The 22,290-nt window shown below is 46.0% G+C and overlaps 2 protein-coding genes and 1 long non-coding RNA gene across 5 annotated transcripts in view; 1 reads left to right on the top strand and 2 right to left on the bottom strand.

The window, feature by feature from the left end:
- Positions 1–1,760, bottom strand: part of TM9SF4 (transmembrane 9 superfamily member 4) — a 43,154-nt gene extending 41,394 nt beyond the window's left edge. Inside the window, exon 1 of one of the 2 annotated variants that reach the window (XM_084887887.1) lies at positions 1,638–1,760. In XM_084887887.1, coding sequence (XP_084744013.1) covers positions 1,638–1,652 — 15 coding nt within the window. In that variant the 5' untranslated portion in view covers positions 1,653–1,760. The remainder of the gene's footprint in view (positions 1–1,637) is intronic. The other variant, XM_084887886.1, reaches the window with a different exon arrangement.
- Positions 1,761–1,916: 156 nt separating this feature from the next.
- LOC311624559 lies at positions 1,917–7,905 on the top strand. Its single transcript, XR_014795336.1, has 4 exons — positions 1,917–2,007; positions 2,276–2,384; positions 6,356–6,512; positions 7,221–7,905. It is a non-coding gene; the product is annotated as an uncharacterized lncRNA (long non-coding RNA).
- The window catches only part of HCK (HCK proto-oncogene, Src family tyrosine kinase), a 51,632-nt gene continuing 36,090 nt past the window's right edge, over positions 6,749–22,290 (bottom strand). For both annotated transcript variants that reach the window (XM_084887907.1, XM_084887906.1), the window contains exons 9-13: positions 20,853–21,032; positions 19,766–19,842; positions 13,394–13,547; positions 11,773–11,904; positions 6,749–8,627 (exon numbers count right to left, since the gene is read on the bottom strand). In XM_084887907.1, the coding sequence (XP_084744033.1) occupies positions 8,425–8,627; positions 11,773–11,904; positions 13,394–13,547; positions 19,766–19,842; positions 20,853–21,032 (746 nt within the window). In that variant the 3' untranslated portion in view covers positions 6,749–8,424. The remainder of the gene's footprint in view (positions 8,628–11,772; positions 11,905–13,393; positions 13,548–19,765; positions 19,843–20,852; positions 21,033–22,290) is intronic.

Here is a 22,290-nt window from a genome sequence, read left to right as displayed (position 1 = left end):
GCACACAAATATTTGTTGATTATATAAATGTGTTTCAGAAATATGTATTGCTAACTTATTACCTCTTTAAAACCTCTGAACAGGGCAGGAGTCTCCCATGCAATTTTATAAATGCCACTTTATTGAACTTTTTCCCTATGGCAAGAGAGGGTGTGCCTTTTCCGGTTAAGTTCTTACGCCACGCTTGATCTGAACTCGGTCCAGGGAAAAAATGGGTTTTAACACGCCACTTTGGGGATTTTCCTCCACTCTTGATTCAGACTGAAATTAGACAGCAACAAGGCTGTGAAATCCTTTTTACCTGGTCTCTGAGGTTCTCAATAAGGAATCTCTCATTAAACAGAAAGATAAATTATCCATTGGTTAACAGAAGGAAGGAAACTTGTTATCAGCCAATAACCTACCCTTGTTAGGAGAAAACCAACACCAAAGAATTTAAACAAGAACTTTCCTTTGTCAGAGTCAAATATCACACCCTTTTCTCCGGGTCTTCCTTTGCATTCACTCTCAGCGGATTATTAGCTAAGGAAGCAACATACAAGACGACCCAGAAAGTCACTCTGGATTGAACGACTCAAATTTTGGTTCTGTCTTGACAAGCAGAGTGTGAACTGAGCCTTTGGAGGAAAGGCCATTGCTTCCCAGATCTACTTCCAGGATTTTGTACCAGGAGCCAAGGCCTGACCCACTCTCCAGGCACACCGCACCCTTAACCACACACAGGCTTCATCTCAACGAGCTCCCTCCATCCTAACCACCTTCATCCCTAACAGCTGTGTGGCCCCTGCAGGCGCACAGACAAGCGGGGTTAGTATAGTGTTTCCGTTTATTTTTAAACGTAGTCCAGACCACCTCCCTCATAATCAGTGCTTATAAAACTGAGAATTCCTGGGCATCGCCTAGCAGTAAGAGATTAGAATCTTCAGGAGTGGGGCCCCGGAAACTACTTTCAACAGGCCTTCCTCTCCTCAACCCCCTCCCCCCAAACAACGGGATAAAAGCTCCCCAGGAAAAGCAGAGTTGGCAGAAAGAAGACAGGAAAAATAATCAGGGAAGGGTCTGGGGGCGGGAGATGGGGGTGGGGATGGGAAAGGGCATGTTCGGGGTAAGCACAGTCGAGATGGGTGCGCGGAGGAGCAGGGGGAGCAGAGGTGCGGACGGGGCTCAGGACAGGAGCTGACCCCGGTTTGAGGCTGGGAGGCTGGTCAAAGGCGAGCTCGCTCCCACGGACTGGTCCGGAGAGTGGGGAGGCGGAGACAGCAGGATCTGGACGTAAGAGGGAGGAGCAAAGGCGCGAATAATGGGGGGCTCTTCAGAGAGCTGGGAAGTGAACATCGGAAAATGGGGGTCACAGACAGCGGAGACCAGAGCAGGAATAGGAACCAGCAGAGGCGGTAGCCCGAGACCTTCCCTCCGACCCAATGCCTCCCTCAAAACCCCAGGCCCTGACAAGCCTGAGTGCGAGCCAGGGCCGCGGAAGGGGAACTTTGGGAGAGACAAGCCCAGTCAGGGACACCCCTCAAGCCGGAGCCAGGGGTTCCGGAGACGGCTCGGGGCAGGCATGGAGTGCCGGAAGATCTTGGGATCCCCCGGAGAACCCGGCTCCAGCTCCGGCTCCCGGAGTCTCCTTCACTCACCATCGCTGCCGCCATCTTGGGTCCACGTGTCGGCGTGATGACGTCAGCGGAAGTGGTGTTTCCCCCAGTTTCGGAGTTCGATTCTGTGAGGCGCCGCTCAACTTCAGTCGCTCCTGTAGTTGCGGGATGGAGGATCGAAGTAGACTCAGCTCCTGATCCGTAGCCTGGTCTGGGCAGTCAAGTCGCTGCTTAGGGGGAGAGAGTTCGGCGTAACTTTCGGAGCCATGTTAGCTCCTGGCAGACAGCTACTCCCTCTTCCCCACTGCATTGTGGGTAATAAGGGTGGTGCCTAAACGCAAGGGTTCTCTGGGCACCATCTTTACTAATGGCCAGAGAACCGTTGCCAGGGTTACCTGAGGCCTTGATATAGGTGAGAGGCGGATACCAAGATTCCAATAGCAGAGATCTACTCTGAAAATAATTTGTAATTATGTATTTAATTACTTAATTATTCTATATCCTCTCCAATAGACTAATATCTGTAAGGTAGGGTCCTGTTTTATTATTTAACCTCACTCCCATTTTCATCTGTAAAATGGGAAGGGATTATGGTAATACCGTCATCATTATTTTGTGATGAAGATTTAATGACATAAGGTCACATAGTTATCATTGTACTCTTTCGTATTTTCCTTCAGGCATATGGAAGTTGCCCAATACAATGCACTATTTGTTAAAGGAATGAATGAAAAGCACCATATTTAGTGGAGGAAGACATCTTTGCATGTGCACTTCACCATGTGTTAGGTAAGTGTGTGACTCTTGTTACCGCAAACGTGACCTGGCCCTGCGTGGGTTCTTGACTTTGCATGGGTTCTTGACTTTGCACAGGAAAGATTTCACAGCAGGAATCCAGGTGATTTTTAAAGAATGTTTATTAAAGCTGGCAACAGTAAAACAGGGAAGGACCTAGAATAGAAGAAGCAACAGTAGAGGGAGTAACTAGGTGGGGAAATGAGCCTGGGCTGGGCTGCTTTAGCTCACTAGGAAGTCAGAGAAAAGGGGGCATTTGGGACAAGCTCAAGGGTTAGCTGGGGAGGAGCTGTCGCTGCCCTTGGCTTCCTGGTTGCAAGCCTTCTGGAGTCCCTTACAGTGTAGGAGATGCATGTCTGTGGGAAACACGAAGGGGCTGGGAAAGGCTGGACATGCTCCTGGGAGAGAGAGGGTGTGCACTGGGACCTTCAGTTTGAGGGTTTTTATTTTTTTAAAGGCTGGGAGTTAAGGGGAGGTCTCATAGATTATTCCTTAGTTTAGGCTGATGTGCCAAAATGAGATTTATTCCCTTAAGTCCATCTGCCCTTGGGTATGGTTGGCAAATAAATGGCACTTGGATTTCTGCTATCTCCCTGAGTAGAAATGAGCACCATTGTGGTAGATTGTCCAGAAAGATGGCTGCCAACAAGTCCTCCCATTTTTTCATGAGCATGCTGTTTTTCCCTTAAAGAGGCAGATTTTATTTATCCTCCCTTTGAATCTGACTGGTCATATCACTTGTTTTGACCAATAAAATATGGTACAAACGACTGCCAGTTCTGGGTCTTAGCGTTAAGAGGCTTGGAAGCTTCTGCTTCTATCATATTGGGTCTAAAGAAGTCTGGCTACCCTGCTGGAGAGCCACAAGGAAAAGGAGGGAGCCAGGCAACTCCTCAAGACATCTAGAAACTTCAGCTGAGCAGTAGAATTGTGAATGAAGTCACCTTGGAATGCTGGCAGCTGAGGGTTAGGTGTGTGTGTGTGTGTGTGTGTGTGTGTGTGTGTGTTTGCAGTTTTAGAAAAAGAGCCCTCAGGCACAGTGATACAGATGATAACAGCTAAAAGTCTAGGCTACTTTAAGGGATACTGACAATGCATGCCACACCCTCTGAAGTACAAGTCTGAAGGATTGTCCTAGCTGTATGGTGGCAATGCCTCAAATATCTTGAGATCCAGGCACCGTCCTGCTTTGTCATCCCTAGAGTTAATTCATTTCCCTCAGGGTCCAAGATGGCAGGTAGAGCTCCAGCCTTCACATGCACATTCTAGACAGCATGATGGAGGAAGAGATGAAAAATAAGGGGCAAAGAGTCCACATCTTTTAAAAAAGGATCCTAGAAGGTGTTATACCACACTTCCCTTTACAACCCATTGATCAGAATGTAAGCACATGACCACACTTTGCTGCAAAAGGGAGAGGGAAATGTAGCATTCTTTCTAGATGGTCACATGTCCCTGATAAAAATTCTCTTTCTCCAGGAGAAGGGGAAACATGGGGGTGGGGATAGCTAGTAGTCATTGCCAACCTTCAAAAGGGAAGGGATGCAAACAGAATGTAAGTTAATATAGCCTTATGTCAGATATACTGTGATGAGGACAGACCCATGACAAAATTGAGGGCCCAGGTTGGAGAATAAGGAGGCAGTTTTTTCAAATCGGGGGAAAACTGTGCTTTCTCTATATTTATAATGAAAGCCACAGCTAGAGGCTAGATTGAAGCAAGTCATTAACAATGGGGCACATAGAGCCCCAAAGAATTGGTAACACAGAATTTATCCCCATGTTTTGTTTTATTTATTTATTTATTTATTTATTTATTTATTTACTAGACCTTATGTTTTAGAGCAGTTTTAGATTTACAGAAAAATGAGTGGAAAGTACAAAGTTCTCATATCCCCCCTCATCCAGTCCCTAGTTTCCCGTATTATTAACATCTTGCCTTAATATGGTATATATGGTACAATTAATGAGCCAATATTGATGCATTATTATTGACCAAAGTCCATAGTTTATATTAGTGTTCACTTTGTGCTGTACATTCGGTAAGTTCTAACAGATATATAGTGATATGTACCTGCCATTAAGAGTACAGAATAGTTGCACTGCCCTGAAAATTCCTTATGCTCTACCTATTCATCCCATCCTCCCTCCCCACCAAATCCGTGGCAATTGCTGATTTTTAATGGTCTCTATAGTTTTACTTTGTCCAGAATGTCAGATATTTGGAATGTACAGCATGCAGCCTTTTCAGATTGGCTTCTTTCACTCAGCGATATGCATTTAAAGTTCTTCCATTAAAAAAAAAAAAAAAAAAAAAAAATATATATATATATATATATATATATATATATATATATATATATGTTTTTATTGATTTTTAGAGAGAGGGAAAAAGAGAGGGAGAGATAGAAACATCGATGTGAGAGTGAAACATCAATTGGTTGCCTCCTGCATGCCCCCTATTGGAGATTGAGCCTGCAACCCGGCCATGTGTCCTGATCAGGATTCGAACTAGTGATCTCTTAGGCGCATGGGTTGATGATCAATCACTGAGCCACACTGGCCAGACTTCCATGTCTTGATAGCTTATTTATTTTTATCATTGAACAATATTCCCTTATATGAATGTACCACAGTTTGTTTATCCATTCACCTGTTGTTTTTTTAAAAATTAATTTTATTTATTAATTTGAGAGAGATAGGAAGGGCAGTGGGAGAGAAACATTGGTTTGTTATTCCACTTATTTATGCATTCATTGGTTGATTCTTGTTTTGAATACTGACTGCGATAGAACCCACAACCTTGGCTTATCCAGATGATGCTCTAGCCCACTGAGCTACCGGGCCAGGGCTATCCATGCACCTATTGAAGGATATCTTAGTTACCGGTACTTATAAGTTTTGACAATTATAAATAAAGCTACTACAAACATTAGTGTGTAGGTTTTTGTGTGGGTATTTGCATTGCTGAACTGTATAGTAAGAGTATATTTAGTTTTATAAGAAACTGTCAAATATTTTCCAAAGTGACTGCTCCATTTTGCATTCTCACCAGCAATGAATGAGATGTCCTGTTTTTTCCCCCACATCCTTACCAGTATTTGGTGTCCTCAGTGTTTTAGATTTTGGCTATTCTCATAGGTGGGTAGTGATACCCATTGTTGTTTTAATTTGCATTTCTCTGATGACATAGATGTGGAGCATCACTTCATATGCTTATTTGCCACATGTATATATCTTCTTTTGTGAGGCATCTGTTCAGCTCATTTACCCATTTGTTAGTTGGGTTGTTTTCTATGATTGAATTTTAAGACTTCTTTGTATATTTTGGATATCAGTCCTTTATCAGATAGGTGTTTTGCAAATAAGTTCTCTTATGTCAGAACTGGTCTTTTCATTTTCATTTCTCTGTCTCTCTTAGATCAGTTTTTTAAATTTTAATGAAGTCCAATTTGTCAGTTTTTTCTTTCATGGATCATGCTGTTGGTGTTCTATCCCCATGTTTTCACCTGTCTTTCCTGTGACCAGAGGGAAATATCAGAGTGTAGGGCAGTGTAAACTGATAGAGCAGGAGGGCATGAGTTGACTCCTGGGTCTTGTCCATTTAGCAATGGGCTCTAATTCTTTTATTTAAAAAAAATATTTTATTGATTTTTTTACAGAGAGGAAGGGAGAGGGATAGAGAGTCAGAAACATTGATGAGAGAAAAACATCAATTAGCTGCCTCCCATACACCCCCTCTGGGGATGTGCCTGCAACCAAGGTACATGCCCTTGACTGGAATCAAACCTGGGGCCCTTCAGTCCGCAGGCCAACACTCTATCCACTAAGCCAAACTGGTTAGGGCAAATTCTTGAGATCATGTTTCAGTCAGCTATTTCTGTAATAATGCTATGTAACAAAACAATCCTAAAACTTAAAGACTTATAATATTAAGCATGTATTCCTCTCTCACATGTCCACAGGTCAGCTGGAGTTCAGTTGATTGAAGCTGGGATCAGCTGGATTTAACTCCAAGCTGCAGGTTGGGTTCAGATCTGCACCACATGTCATTTATCTTTCTTGGACCATGTTCTTTTCAGGGCAAAAGGCTGGAGGGGAAGCCAGCCCCACAAGCACATTGTAAGTCTCTGCTTACAACACATCTTCTAATATCCCATTGGCTAAAGCAAGTCTCATGCCTAGCTCAACATTAGTGGTGTAGAGAAGGGTACTCCTCCTATGGATTACTGAACAGCAATTCAACGTACCACAATCATGAGTGCAGATTCCTATCACGGAGCCCTGTGCTCTGCTTCAGATACCCAAAGATGCATCCCAAACCAGAAAACAAGAGAAAAATGGAATTACCAACTAGGTAAATTGAAACACTGATAGCTTTATTATACACTGTTTTTATATCCAGTTTCTAAGGTTAAGGCTCTGTGCTACACAGGGGTACAGAATCAGTTCCGTATAAGGTTCCATGGGACCCTGGTGGGTGCTGTGATGTGGATCCTTCGCAGGGGTCCTCAAACTTTTTAAAGTGGGGGCCAGATCACGGTCCCTCAGAGAGCTGGAGGGCCGGACTATATGAACTACTAATTCCTACTGTAACACCTCGGCTGCGCTCACTGCCCAAAAAACCTGGCGGGCCGGATCAGACTCCTCTGCAGGCCGCATGTGGCCCGCGGGCCGTAGTTTGAAGACCCCTGCTTCAAGGAATGCAATAATATAGAAAGGTATCATTTGTGCCCATCCCTGTTATCTCTTCTCATTGCTTCCCTCACAGCAAAAGCTGACTTTCAACTGTCACAACCTGCCTCCATGTCTTGTCTGCTTCCTTCCCAGGCCTCCCTCCCTTCCACTGAGAGCTTCCCATGCAGGGAACCAGATACTTCGCAGCAGCCACATCTCCAGACCCCAGGATTCCTGCAATGGTGGATACCATCTTCGCAGCCATAGTAGCTCCTTGGCCATGGGAAATGCCCCCAGTGCTGGTAGAGATCCACCAGCTCGTGTAGCAGTGTGGGTTGACCAGAGAGTCAGGGTCCCAGAGCATGAAAAGTCATTCCTGTCACCTGGCAGACCCAGCTTCTTGGAGGCAGAAACCCATCCAGAGTCCCAGGCAGAAACCCATCCCAGTGCCAGTGTGATAGGCACAGAGGTCCCCACACACAAAGGTCCATATCCTCATCCTCTGCACTGGTGAAGATGTCATCTTATATGGCCAAAGGGACTTTACAGATGTGATAAGGATCTTGCAATGGGAGATTAGTCTGGATTATTCAAGTGGGTCCAGTGTCATTACAGGGGCCCTTATAAGTGAGAGAGGGAGGCAGGAGACTCAGAGGCAGAGATATGATGACTGAAGTCGTTTGGAGTGAAGAACAGGAAGGAACTGGGCAGCCTCTAGAAGCTGGAAAAGGCAAGGAAATGGATTCTCCCCCGGTGCCTGCAAAAGGCACGTGGCCCTGCCCACCCGGTTCACGCTTCTGGAACTGTAAGGCAATAAATTTGTGTTGTTTTTAAGCCACCAAGTTTGTGGTGATTTGTTGCAGCAACAAGAGGAAACTAACACAGTCAGCAGCTATTTGGGGCAATTTGAATATCATACTCCACTTCTCTTTGTCCTCCTGGTCTCAAGGAGGGGCCTTCCCCATTTCTGACTTGTCCAGCAAAAAGGTAAATAGATAGTCAGGAGCTAGAAGAAAAGCTAGCCTGTCAGTAAGCCTTTAGCACTTGTATCTTTTATTTAAATATTTATTTCATTATTTTTAAAGTTTCCTATTCAAACCATAGCTGTAACTGGTATCCAAATGTCCCAGGCAACAGAAATAGAACTTGGGGTCTCCTGAGGATGGCAGACTGTGGATTGCTAAGAGTCAGAGAGAGAGATTGTCCAGTCCAGCCCACCCACCTGACAAATGAAGAGCTGTGGCTGGAGTGAGGGTGGGTGTCTGGGAGTGAGGGGGGTGAGCGGACATCTAGCAGATGGCGCTGGAGACACCTCACAGGCATCGCCTCAGCACCTGGCCCTGCCCTGGTCCACCCATCACGGCTGCTGCTGGTACTGGCTCTCAGTGGCCGTGTAGAAGTCGTCCAGCACACTCTGGATGTACTCGAAGGTGGGCCGCTCCTCGGGGCGGTTCTTCCAGCAGCGAGTCATGATGTTGTAGAGCTCCTCGGGGCAGTGCTCTGGCCGGGGCATGCGGTATCCACGTTCCAGCGCCCGGATCACCTCCGGGTTTGTCATCCCTGAGAAGGAGCCATGGGATTAACAAGGAAGGGACTGGCAATGGCAGTCCTGGGGAGGCAGGCAAAGTTGCCTCCCCAGCAGCTATCACTCCCCACCTCCTGTGGGAGCTCCGCCTCTCTGACTGTGAAATCCATAGACTCCCCTGAGTGAGGTCAGGGGCATGGCACCCAAGGTTGGCCAATGGACACCCAGGGGGAATCTCCAGGGAGACTTCCAGGCAAGGTTTTCCTCCCTGAGAGGGACTGTAGAAGACAGTCACTTACTCCTTTGGGCACTGTGAGACCTTGTGGTCCTTGGAGCTGCAGCAGCCATCGGACTATGTGAGGAAAACGGCCACGGCCACAGCCAAACTAACCCAGAGTCCTGAGAGCTGCTGAGTGGCTGAACTAATCAGTCACCAATGTCAGACTCCTTATGGGGAACCATAACTTGTTTCTATCACTCCATCTTTATTTTTGGTAACGCATCCTAATGGATACAGAGTGCCAGAGCCATTCCTGGTTTTTCCTTGCCTATCCTCAAGACAAAACAGTTAGAAGGCCAGACTCGATACACCCTATGTGTGAATGGGACCATTTCCTTATTTAATTGAATTTGTTAATTTTTTTTATAAATATATTTTATTTATTTTGTACAGAGAGGAAGAGAGAGGGATAGAGAGTTAGAAACATCGATGAGAGAGAGTCATCCATCAGCTGCCTCCTGCACACCCCCCACCGGGGATATGCCCGCAACCAAGGTACATGCCCTTGACCAGAATCGAACCCGGGACCCTTCAGTCCCCAAGCCGACGCTCTATCCATTGAGCCAAACCGGTCCCGGCTGAATTTGTTAATTTTAAGAACAACTATTTAACTGTCTATGGCCCCAATTTTATATCAAACTTATATATCCAAATGCTTTCTTGAACATGTTTACTTGGATGTCTACTAGTCACCTCAAATTTAATGGGGCTAAGACAGAATTCTTTAATTTCTATCTATAGCCCCGTAGTTGGCAAACTGCAGCTCGCGAGCCACATGCAGCTCTTTGGCCCCTTGAGTGTGGCTCACACAATAACACGGCCTGGGCAAATCTGTTTTTAAGAAGTGGCATTAGAAGAATTTAAGTTTAAAAAATGGCTCTCAAAAGAAATTTTAATCATTGTACTGTTGATATTTGGCTCTGTTGACTAATGAGTTTGCCGACCACTGCCATAGACCATTGCCCACCTAGTTGCTCAAATAAAACCAGGAGAATCATACTTGATTCTTCTCTCTCCCTCACCTTCCACATCAGCAACTCACATCCTTTCTTCTTTTGAAATGTAGCATCAATCCATCAACTTACATCTCTGTTGCTATCACCACCTGTGCCCATGCCACTGCCGCAGCTCCCACCTGTCCCCAAATCCACTCTCCATGCTGAGCCATGCACCACTTAAACATGAGATGATGCCACCTCCCAGCTTCCGCGTGCTTACACTAACACCCACTCACTCTTCTCCATGACCATGGGCCCTGCCGGATCTGGCCCCTGCCAACCTCATCATCTCCCATCTGCTGCCATCCCTGGCCTCCAGCTGCCTGGCTTCCTTGCTGTCCTTCAGGCCCTATAAACTAGCAGTGCCTTCTGCCTGAAATCTTTTCCCTAGATCCTCACTCAGCTGTTCCTCATCTCAAATGTGACCTGCTCTGACAGGTACTCCCTGTCCACAGGAGCTCCAGGTCACTCACTCTTAAATGCCTCCACTTCATTTTCTTCTCAGCAGTGATCTCTTTGGGAGTGTGTGTCTGGTTGGTGTGTGCTCAGGCTAGACCGTGAGCTCCTTACAAGCAGGGACCTTGTCTCTTACTGTATCCTGGAGCCTCACACATGGAAGGTATGTCTATATCTCTTGTTCCTAACCTTCACAACCACTTGTGTAAGATAAATATCATTACCGGATAGGACACATATGATTTTTTTTACAGGTGAAAACTCTGGGATAAAAGTGAAGTGAATTTGTCAAAACGTAATAGTTGATGAGGACACCATTCAAATTCAGGACGGTTTATAAAAAAATGAGACTATATCTGCTTTGTCCTCTCTTCCCAGTGTTTTGGCTAGGGATACCCATGGAGACGTTCCAACCAAAAAGGAACAGAGCACAGCAGTATTTACTGAGTGCTAGGCAATCTGTATGTTGCGTGTATCTTTATATACCCCTGTGTTCTACTCAGTCTAGGGTGCTGCCCCCAGGCGTGTAGGTAAACTCGTCTATTCCACAAGCAGCTAGGAAGCATTCACATGTCCTAACAAACATGAAATAAAGTGCACAAACCCTTCCTATACAACTCGATGCATTGTTGACATGGGTAGACCTTATAATCCCACTCAGATCAAGAGAGAGAACACTCAGCACCTACAAATGTGGCGGACACAGAGGTAGGCAGTGCAGACACACCAGTGAAGAACACAGACATGATTTCTGGCCTCACGGAGATCAGAGTCTGATGGGGAAAATATTAAACAAACACGTGGTTACCAAGTGTGATGGAAACAGGGTAGCGTGTTTTGAATGAGAAGCATGGGGGACATATGTGGTACTTTGGATGACTGGATGGTGGGATGCCACATAAAGTGAAGCTGGAGAGGTAGACAGGGGCTGGATCATGCAAGACCTGCAGGCATAATTAGAAGTTTGGGATTTTGTCCTAATTGTGGGAGAGCATGAAAGAGTTAGAGATGGAGAAGGGACAAGATCTGAGTCACAATTTTAGAAAACTCGTTCTGGCTGCACGTAGAGAATGGCCTATAGGAGAGAGGGGAGAAGCAGGGTGCTGGGTAGGCAGGCTGGTTATCGAGGTGAGAGGTGATGTTGGCCGGGATGAGCAGTGGAGACCGTGGAGTTAGAAGGGGAAGACTTGGGATGTGTTCTGGAGTCAAATACCAGAACCTGTGACTGCTTGGATGTGGTGAGGAGTGAGAGAAAAGGAAAGACGGAGGAAACCCCCATATTTCAGGCTTAAGAAACCGGGTGGATGGTGGTGCCTTGAACTGAGATGGAGCAGGTGCGGGCAGGTTGGGGAGGAGGACAAAGAACTCAGTCTGAATGGACACGGACAAGAGAAGAAAGCCAGCCTGGGCCTTGGAAGCAGCCCCGCGCGGAGGCCCCTTCACTACCTGGGTATGGGATGCGGCCGTAGGTGACGATCTCCATCAGCAGGATACCGAAGGACCAGACGTCTGATTTGATGGTGAAGGAGCCAAAGTTGATGGCTTCCGGAGCTGTCCACTTGATGGGGAACTTGGCCCCTGCGGAGTTGGAAAGAGCAGAGTCGGGGAGGGTCTGGGGAGCAGTGGGCTGGGTCTCTGCTCGGGTGAGGGAACAGGACAGCACAGTTGCCCACATCAGCCCCCTGCAGACCTGCAATTTCCCTAAATCTACAGCTGGCCTCTAGAAGCAAGGAACGCCCATGCTGAGGACAGATGGCTAAAGTGGGGAGGAGTGGGCAGAGGGTCTGGGTGTGGCTGGGTAGCCAACTGCCCAAGGCCACCTTGTTAATTCAGCGGTTACCCCAGCAACCTACACCTCCTGAGGAGTGGCGTCCTAGAGGTCACAAAATGTTCAGGACAGCAGGACTTCAGGGCCTTGAGTCCAGGTTGCAGCGAATGCCTTAGCACCCTGGCGCTGGGTGTCTCCATTCTCCTCTTTCTCTCCTTCCACCTCGTCTGGGATGGGTTTAGTTAATCCTTGGTTACTGATTTCCATCTTAATTCCATTGTGGTTGGAGAATATGCTCTATAAGAATACATGTCCTCTGAAGTTTTATGAGCCTACTTTATAGCTGAGTACATGGTCAAGTTTTGAAAATGCTCTGTTGTTTTTTCTTTTCATTTCATCCCTCTTTGACATTGAGAGAATTTTCTTTATTTCTGGTTCTCCTCTCCTGTTTTAGAGATTATACGGTCTACTCTTAAGTCTTTTAGTGGGTGCCCTTAATTTAGATTGTTTTTGTCATGTCCTAACAAACATGAAATTTTTTCCCACCCCAGCCCTCGGCAATCATTAATCTACTTTCTTTATAGATTTGCTTGTTCTGAACATTTCATATAGATGGAATCATGTAATATGTTACCTTTGTATCTGCCTTCTTTCACTAACATGATGCTTGGAAAGTTTACCCATGAGTAGCATGTCCCTCATTCCTTTATGAATGATATTCCATTGTATGGATAGACCACATTTTGTTTATCTGTTTATCAGTTGATGGACATTTGGTTTGCTTCTGCTTTTTGGCTGTTACAAATAATGATTCTATGAACTTTCATACACGATTTGCTTGTTTCAGAATTTTATATAAATGGAACCGCCAACATCTACTTTCCTGGTCTGATGTCTTTCATTTTGATATTATGTTTATGAGAGTCAACCACTTTGTTGCATGTAGCATTGGTTTGTAATTTTTCATTGCTGCATACATTATATTGTATGAATATACCACAAGTTACATATTCATTCTCCTATTTATAGACATTTGGACTCCTCTGTTTTTGCCTATTATCCGTAAAGTTGACCTTACGCTTAATTTCAACATGTACACACCTAACTTAATCTAAATCAGAGTCTCTGGGGGGTTCGGGGCGGGGACACTATATCCAGAAAGACTCTGTCAAGTTGAATAACACATAGCGAATACTGGGGTGGATTTTTGCATTTTACTGATCACTTTCACAGGCTCAGCTCTCACCACTCACCACTAACCCAAGTGGGCCCCACGAGTCCCTTGGCAGCATCCCCTACCTTCCCGGGCCGTGTACTCGTTGTCCTCGATGACCCTCGCCAGGCCGAAGTCAGCAATCTTACACACCAGGGTCGCAGAGACCAGGATGTTGGCGGCTCGGAGGTCTCGGTGAATGTAGTTCCTCTGCTCGATGAAGGCCATGCCTTCGGAAATCTACAACCAAAACAGAGATATCCTGTCCTCAGATCTGGCCCAGCCCAAGATGAGTTCCACCCAAAGGCAGAAGAGGAGTGTCCAAGTGTGAGGAAACAGGAAAACATGGGTTCCAGCTCCTTCTTTTTGTGTGGGAGAGTCCTAAGCTCAGACTGGCGTTTCCCTGTCTACCCTTCCAGGTTGGGAGGATCCACAGGGCCTGAGTTAGTGTGGGGCTTCTCTAGGGTTCTGGGAGTTCCGGAGAGCACTTTGAGGAGAAGCAATGGCATTGTTCCCCGGGACCTGTATACCCACTCACACCAGATACTATGAAGAGCTTTCCTCCCCCACTCTCTTTCTGGGGACAATCTAGGCCCACATCATATTATGCTGTTTCTCTCTTTTTAAAAAATACATTTTTATTGATTTCAGAGAGGAAGGGAGAAGGAGAGAGAGAGAAATATCAATGATGAGAGAGAATCATTGATTGGCCACCTCCTGCATGCCTCCCACTGGGGATCAAGCCCACAACCCGGGCATGTGCCCTGACTGGAAATCGAACTGTGATCTAAGGTTTATAGTTGATGCTTAATCACTGAGCCATGCTAGCTGGGCTCTGCTGTATCTCTTATGCCATCTTTATCCCCAAACCTCACAAGGGAAAATTCATTTGTTCACAGATATCTACTGAGTGCCTTGGGGGTGCCAGACATGTTACTTGAATATGTGCTAAGTCAGGCAAAACCCCTGTAGGTGGTATTAAGCACCATAAGAAAGGATAAAGAGGGTAACAGGAGAGGTAACCTAGAGGGCTTTTGGAATGAGTGGTCATGGAAGGCTGCTTTGAGGAGGTGAAATTTATGTGAAGATCTCAGTGATGATAGTGTGTCAAATAAGAATGTTCTTGGCAGAAATAACATCATGTGCAAAGGCCTGGGGGTAGGAATGAGTATGGATGTTTGTGGAACAGGTCGCTGAGAAGAAGTTGCCACAGGGACCATGGGGGGAGTTGAGAGAGAAGTGGCTGATTGTGAAGGACCTTGTAGGCTTGGAGAGGAGGTTGGACTGTATTCCGAGTGTGATGTGAAGATAGTAGAAGGCTTCGAGGAGGAATGTGATGTTGTCTGATATATATTTTAATGTCATCATGGCTGCCAAGTGAATAATTAGACTGTGTTAAGGATTCTTATTCATAATGGGGCCTGGATGTTTCTAATGGGAAAATGTAGTACTTTTCCTTAGAGACATCTTTTACATAGAATGGTTGTGCATTCACCCTTAGAAAGAGGTTTATTATTAACTCTTAGACACCCACTAAACAGCACTTGTAATTTACAAATTGGTCTTCATGCTCCTTGAGTCAGGTGCTTTCACAATCTGTGTTTTCCAGATCATAGCACCAAGAAAATTTTGAATGTCAGACTCAAACCAGTCTGTGGGTGCTCAATCCCAGTGCACCATGCTGCCTCTAATTACTGCAGATCCCCAGTGTCCTGGAGGACTGCAGCTGGTGTAATCTGGTGAGATTATTTGGAAGGGATAGGGGGCCTCGCCAGACAGACCAAACCAGTGCACCAGCCTGCTCAAGGTTGGAGGAAAAGTGGGCAGTGCACTTACCGGAAGTGGACAGGAGGGGGCACCCATGACTATTGAAACTGAGGTCTGAGGCTGCAGACCTTCCAACAAAAACTCCAGACTTTTAAATTTTGTTTGGGATAGCCTGTCAGGGAGTCAGGTAAGACAGGTCTTGCCTGAGTGTGTGTGTGGGAAATGTATAAGGAGCCCTAAGAGGCACAGTTAACAACAGTTATTACCTTAATGGCAGACATCATAGTTTATTCATGTACTAGTGGCCTGGTGCACAAATTCATGCACATTGAAAGGAAATTAATTAGAAGAAATATTTTAATATTGCGATTCGCCCTTTCTCTATAATAGAAGTCTCAACCAAATTCATGATTGACAATGACAGATTGAAACACACGTGTGTGATTGGCCCCAGTGAGAGCTTTATATGAATCTTGCGTGTGTGAGTCAACTTAACCTTTTATATATATATAGAATATACTTGCTTAATTAGACCTGCTTTCTGATTTAGCTGAACTTTTTCCAGCCCAGTTATGCACCCCAACTTCTCTTTCAGGTAATTGTCAGCAACACAGCACATTATTATTGTAGATCACGCAGGGAGAACAAAGAGTAAAATATTTAACTGCAGCAATATTTGATTATATTCTGTGCAGTGAGAAAACCTGAAGTCATTTTCAAGGTCCACCATTTCTTACTTCTTTTCAGTTGAATCAGGAGTCTAAGCTTTCTCAATCTCCGTTTTCTGGCTAATAAAAATAGAATTCCACCGAGTCTCCTATCTACCTACTCCAGGACTTCTGTGAGGATCAAATGAGATGAGGCACAGGAAAACGCTTCACAGACATTTGGTTAACATGTAAAATATTTGGCCCTAGCTGGTTTGGCTCAGTGGATAGAGCGTTGGTCTGTGGACTCTAGGGTCCCAGGTTTGATTCTGGTCAAGGTTGTGTACCTTGGTTACAGGCACATACCCAGTAGGGAGTGTGCAGGAGGCAGCTGATCAATGTTTCTCTCTCATCGATGTTTTTAACTCTGTATCCCTCTCCCTTTCTCTCTGTAAAAAAATAATAAAATATATTTTAAAAAGTGTAAAATGTTTGCATCTGGCTATAAAACAAGTCGTGTTCCTGGGATGAAGAAACTGCAAGGAGGCTAGTCCCTAGGGAGAGGAAGCCAGGCATCCGTACGTGATGTCATTAGCTGAATGGACTTAGCATATTAGCCTTCTACATAGATTATAAGATGATACTTAACAAATAGTACTCTCTGCTTTAGGGGAGGCACTATTCTGATCAGCTGTGTTTCACAGGTGAGAATGCTGGAAGCCAGAGAAATAAGTAACAGGACTAGAACTCCAACAACCATGCTCAGGGTCCATGCACTTAGCCATTAATCTACTGGAAGTTTTGGCCATCTGTTTAGCACAGAGCAGGCACTAATGCTGGTAGTTACCACTGGCGGACCGTCATGCTATTGATTTTCACATGAGCTCAGTGGGGCAGGTAGGACAAAACCCACATAGAACAGTCGGGGATGATGCCTGCGTGCCTCTGGAATTGGGCCAGTTCTTTTTGAGCCCCATCAAGCTATTTCAACCTCTATGCCTCACATTTCTTCTCTGTAAAATGTGACAACAATAGAACCTGCCTCTGAGGGCTTCAGTAAGGATTAAGTCTGCAAGCCTACATCAAGAACTAAAAATGGTCTCTAGCATGTTAAGTATTTACTTCAGTGGTGACAATTAGTGCTCTTTGTTGAGGAAACTGGCACTCAGAAAGGTTACCCAACTTGCTCAAAGCTACACAGGCAGAGCTAAGATCAAAATCAAAATGCTATGCAACTCCTAAGCCCAATACACAAAGTGTTGCTTTTCAAGGTTTTGTTAATGGAATGAATTAAGGGATAGGTTTACTGGGCTCAGGGCTGGTCTAAGAATTGGGGGTGGATTAGGTGGTGAGATTTCATGACCAACAAATGGGCTGCCATGATGTCAGGCATTGGAACTTGGGTTTCTTTCAAGGAATCACAGAATCAGAGTGGGAAGCACCTGTAGGATATTCTAGCCCTTCAAACTGAATCCTACTGATACTTTAAGGTAGCCAGGTGGGTAGGAGTATGTATAGGGAAGGGGGGGGGGGGGGGAAGAAAGGCTACATATGAGGTCCCACCTTACAATCAAACAGCTGTTTTGACCTATTTTGAAATACTCAGCTACTGTATACGATTTCATTGACCAACAGAATTCTGCCTTAAAAAATAAAATAAAAAAAGCTTCTGAACTTGAAAACCACAGGTGTGGTCCAGTACAAATGGAGAGACTGAGACCCACAGTGGATCCAAAGCCATCGGCCAGGTGGCAGCAGGCCTGGGGTAACCAGCATTGTGCTCATCTGACTCTGGGACTGGAGGCAAAGACCAGGTTGGCTCCTTCTTGTCCCTGGACCCTGAGGTCACCTCTGTTCCTGGATGCATAGGGCTTGGCGCCCCTTTTCCTTCCTTAGTTTGTTTTCCCATCTGTGAAAGGTTACACAGTTATACAAGCCTTATAAGACCATAACCCAAGTCACCTGGACTCAGAAATCTGTCTCAGTCAAAGAACCTGTTGATGACCTTACCCAGCAAGGTTTCTGCCAGTTTGATGGCTATAATTTAGCAACACACACTGGACTACTGTTTCTCTAGGGACAAGGCCCATTAAAGTCATATGTCTTTATGTCTCTGGCATTCCAGGCTCTGAAATGCAAGACTTTTTTAATACCTCTGTCCTCCCCCCAACACCTAGGATTTGCCTACTCAAATGGGCTCTGCCTTAGGCATCATCAGAAGACTCAGGTCTAGGCCCTGGTGCAGGTCTCCCTTAATATGCTCCAGGCTGCAAACCACACTCCCTTCATCTTTCCCAGCCCCAGGCCCCAGCTAACCAGGCCCAGTTCTTGTGTTTTCCCTTTGAGCTTTGGCCCAGGCCATTTCCTTGGTCTAGAACACCCTTTCTTCTTCTCTTCATCAAACTCACTTCTATTCCTTCTTCAGGACTCAACGGAGAGGCCAATTCCTCCGGGAAGTCTCCTTGGGTTGCTCCTAGTCCAGCTTGTACTCCCATAGCTCCCCTTTCCTATCTGTTTTCCCTCAAATAGGAAAGAATGAAAGAGGACAGAAATAAAAAGCACTCAACTGAGGGTGAGAGGAGCTGCAGAGCGTGAAGGGAAGATGAGAACGATGGGGTTTTAAGAAGTGTTCCTGTGACTTATGCACATGATTATTTTGCTGCACATGAGCCTTTTGACATTGAGCCATCCCTCCTGGGTCATGGCTCTTGAAGAGATTCAGTTATTTAATATCTGTCTTCCCATCTGGACTGTTCACTCTGTGAGGACAGCAATTCTTTCCATTTTGTTCACTGCCATACCCATCGAAAGAACACAGTAACTTAGGCAAGCTACTGAACCCCGCTGGGCCTCAGTTTCCTCATCTGTATGTATCTTCTCGATGCTTTAAGGTTCTCTTAGGTAATGACAATTACCATCCTGTGGCTACACTGTTACATTGGTGACAGTCCCATTCCACACTGGCTCTGGGCTGAGCCCTATGACTTACCTTAGCCAATGAGACATTAGCAAGCATCATGCAGGCTAAATCAATTGGCATTTGCACATTAGGGTTTGGCCCCTTGGTGTACTCTGTATTGGGACCTCGCCACCAAGCCACAAACTCTGGCTGGACTACTGAGTGGTGCCACATGGAAAAAATAAAATCCAGAGGATGAGACATCACCATGGACAGTCTCGCCCTTGGCAAGCCGCCAGCAGAATGCAGGCATGTAAGTGACCTCAGTTTCAACACATGGAGCAGGACAACCACAAAGCCAACTCCAGTCAACCCACAGAATAATGAGAAATAAATTATTGTTTCAAGCTCCTAAGCTTTGTTACATAAGAATAGTAAATAGCCTGGCTGGTGTTGCTCAGTTGGTTGAGCACTGTCTCAAGCACTGGAAGGTCACCAGTTCAATTCCCGGTGGGGTCACATGCCCAGGTGGCAGGCTCACCACCCACCCCTCCACCCCTCAGTCAGGGATTCATGCAGGAGGCGGCATCTTGATATTTCTCTCTCACATAGATGTTTCTCTCTCCCTCTCACTTCCTCTCTTTCTAAAATCAATAAAAACATATTTTTAAAAAAAGAACAGATAACAAAAATCCCATCCTAGAAAGTTGAGGTGAGGACTTAATGAGCTAGTACATGTAAGACACATTTTAAAAGTATCCTTTTATACCGAGTGCTCAATAAATGTGCTTAGGCCAGTGTTTCTAAGTGGTTAGAGGTCAGCCTGTACACCAAAGGATTGCGATTTCGATTCCTGGTCAAGGGCAAATTCTTGGGTTGCAGGTTCAATCCCCAGCTCCCATTGGGACACATGTAGGAGGCAACCAGTCTATGGGTCTCTCTCACATTGATGTTTTTCTCTCCCTCCCTTCCACTCTCTCTAATAATTAGTGGGGGGAAATATTCTCAGACGAGGGTTAACAACAACAACAACAGCATAATGTTATCCAGTATTGCTGCTGTTATTATAGCATGTCAATAAGTTTGTGCTGAATAAATAATTACCCTCCCCTCACCTCCCCGCAGCTTCCCCACTAGCCTCTCACCTGGGCTGAGAAGTCAATGAGTTTTGGCAATGGCTGCTTGCTGCCTTCATTACTTTTTAGGAAGTCCAGCAGGCTTCCTGTGGGGGAGGGGAAGCAACAATGAGCGCTCTCACTACTTGGGGTAAAATTGTTCAGAGTCAGGGATTTCAATAAAACATCTATTTACCATGCCTAGTGTTTGAGAAAAAAATAGTGTTTTTAGGTGACTTTGTGACTGGTTCTTTGACTGAGACAGCTTTCTGAGCCCAGGTGACTTGGGCTATGGTCTTATAAGGCTGGTGGTGTAACTGTGTAATTAGAAAATGAAAAAAAAGTTTTTGAGATTTTTAAATCACACTAAATGAGGTTGGGTGATATGTTTCTATTAATAAAAAATGGGAAGGTATTGACCGGCCTGTGGCTCAGTGGTAGAGCATTGACCTCTAGACCAGGAGGTCACAGTTCAATTCTCTGTCAGAGCCCATGCCTGGGTTGCAGGCTCTATCCCCAGTTGAGGTGGGGTTGGGGGAGGGGTGTGCAGGAGGCAGCCAATTAATGAGTCTCATCATTGATGTTTCTGTCTCCCTCCCTCCCTCTCCCTTCTTCTCTGAAATCAATAAAAATATATTTTTTTTAAATGGGCAGGGATTGAAAATGTTTGTGAAATGGTGGCTTAAAAAGGTCCCTGAGAAATTCTGGATCATGGGTGCGCAGGATGGGGACAGCCTGGAGCGGGTGCTTTGTGGAGTCTCTTTTCCAGAGCATTGGCCCATGCAGGGAACATGGCCGACAGGGAGAATCTCCCCTGGTCTTTAAGGCACACCGTAAATCCATCTCTTCTTCCAACACCCAATGGGGGTCTGCCCTACTCCCCTCTCCTGGTAGCTTCCTGTGCTCCCCTCCTACCGGCATCCCCTTCACATGATTTCACCACATTAACCAAGAGGACTGGGCAATGGCTGCTTATCCCTGTGGGAAGAGCTCCTGGCCAGACGTGGGGCATCTCGAGGGCAAGAACCAGGTCAAAGTGACCTCTGAGTGTTCAGTGAACTTGTATGGGCCACAGCCTGCACCCCCAGCCTGCACCCCCGGCCCCCAGACACCGCACCCTTGGCCATGAACTCCGTGATGATGTAGATAGGCTCCTCCGTGACCACGGCATGCAGCTTCACCAGCTTGTCGTGCTGCAGCGTTTTCATCAGGTTGGCCTCGGCCAGGAAGGCCTCCACAGACATGCTCCCTGGCTTCATGGTCTTCACGGCCACCTTGGTGTGCTTGTTGTAGGTGGCTGGAGAGGGCGAGAAGGCAGGAAAGATGGTCAGAGCCCCTGCCCTTCCCCCACCGCCCAGGCAGGCCCAGCTGCAGAACTGCCTCCTCCACAAAGTCTTCCGTGTCCAACGCGGCCCCTTGGGAGGGATGGTCCACGCCTTCCTAGCGGTACGCCCTTGGGCAAGTCACTTATCCTCCCTCATCTCTGGTTTCCTCCTCTGCCAAGTAGGAATGATAAGCCCTGCTTTTGAAGGGCTGTTGTAAGAGATTTATTTATTTATTTATTAAATATATTTTATTGATTTTGTACAGAGAGGAAGGGAGATAGAAACATCGATGAGAGAGAGTCATCGATCAGCTGCCTCTTGCACACCCCCTACTGGGGATATGCCCACAACCAAGGTACATGCCCTTGACCGAAATCGAACCCGGGACCCTTCAGTCCGCAGGCAGACGCTCTATCCATTGAACCAAACCGGCCCCGGCTGTTGTAAGAGATTTAGATCCTGTCCCTCATACACGCAGACCACTTTGCCTTGTCTCTCCCTCTCACATATACCATCGCTTCTTAAAATGCTTTAACCTTAACACGGCTCTTAAAATAAATACCAGTTTCATCATGGTCTACAAGGCCGGCATGATCTGGCCTTGCCCGCCTTGCCAGCTTCACCATCCACCAAACTCCCCTTGACTTTTGTGTACAGTCAGCCTGCATGTCACTCAGCTCCTCAGGGACCCGGCCACCCCTCCCACCCAGGAACGTCCCGCGTGATGTTCCCTCACCCCATTTCTACTCCGGGGCATAAATCGCTAAATTGCTTGTGTTTCCCTTTTTGCCTTGGCTGCCAGGAAGTTTTAATCCGAGTCTGAGGTCTTTCTTTAGTAAGAAGAAACCCTTATATAATATAGTTTTGTTTTCTAACTCATTACTCAGACCTGTCTTCCCTTCTTCTCCATACTTTCCCTGCCACAACCTCCTATTAGATGCCTGGCATATACCAAGGATAGTTGGAATATGTCTATTTAAACATTTTTTTCTTTGGACTAACTTGTTTGCGACTCTGTAAGTTGTCTTCAATCTCATTTAAAACATGCTGGGTGGAAACACAATCGGCTGCACCAGGCACTGGGCCAGGCATTGATGTTCTCCAGTTATTAGCGGCAGGACAGCAGGGGTGGACCGTGCCTTATGGGCGCCCCACAATGCCTTGGCATGGTGCTAGGCACACAGTTACCAACACTGAACTCCCCTGGAGTTCTCCAGGCTGTATTTCCCC

The sequence above is a fragment of the Pipistrellus hanaki genome, assembly GCF_964339955.1.
Source record: "Pipistrellus hanaki genome assembly, chromosome: 6".
NCBI classification, from domain to species: domain Eukaryota; kingdom Metazoa; phylum Chordata; class Mammalia; order Chiroptera; family Vespertilionidae; genus Pipistrellus; species Pipistrellus hanaki.
Note: the sequence above shows the minus strand (reverse complement) of the source record. Positions and strands in the feature narration are given on the sequence as shown.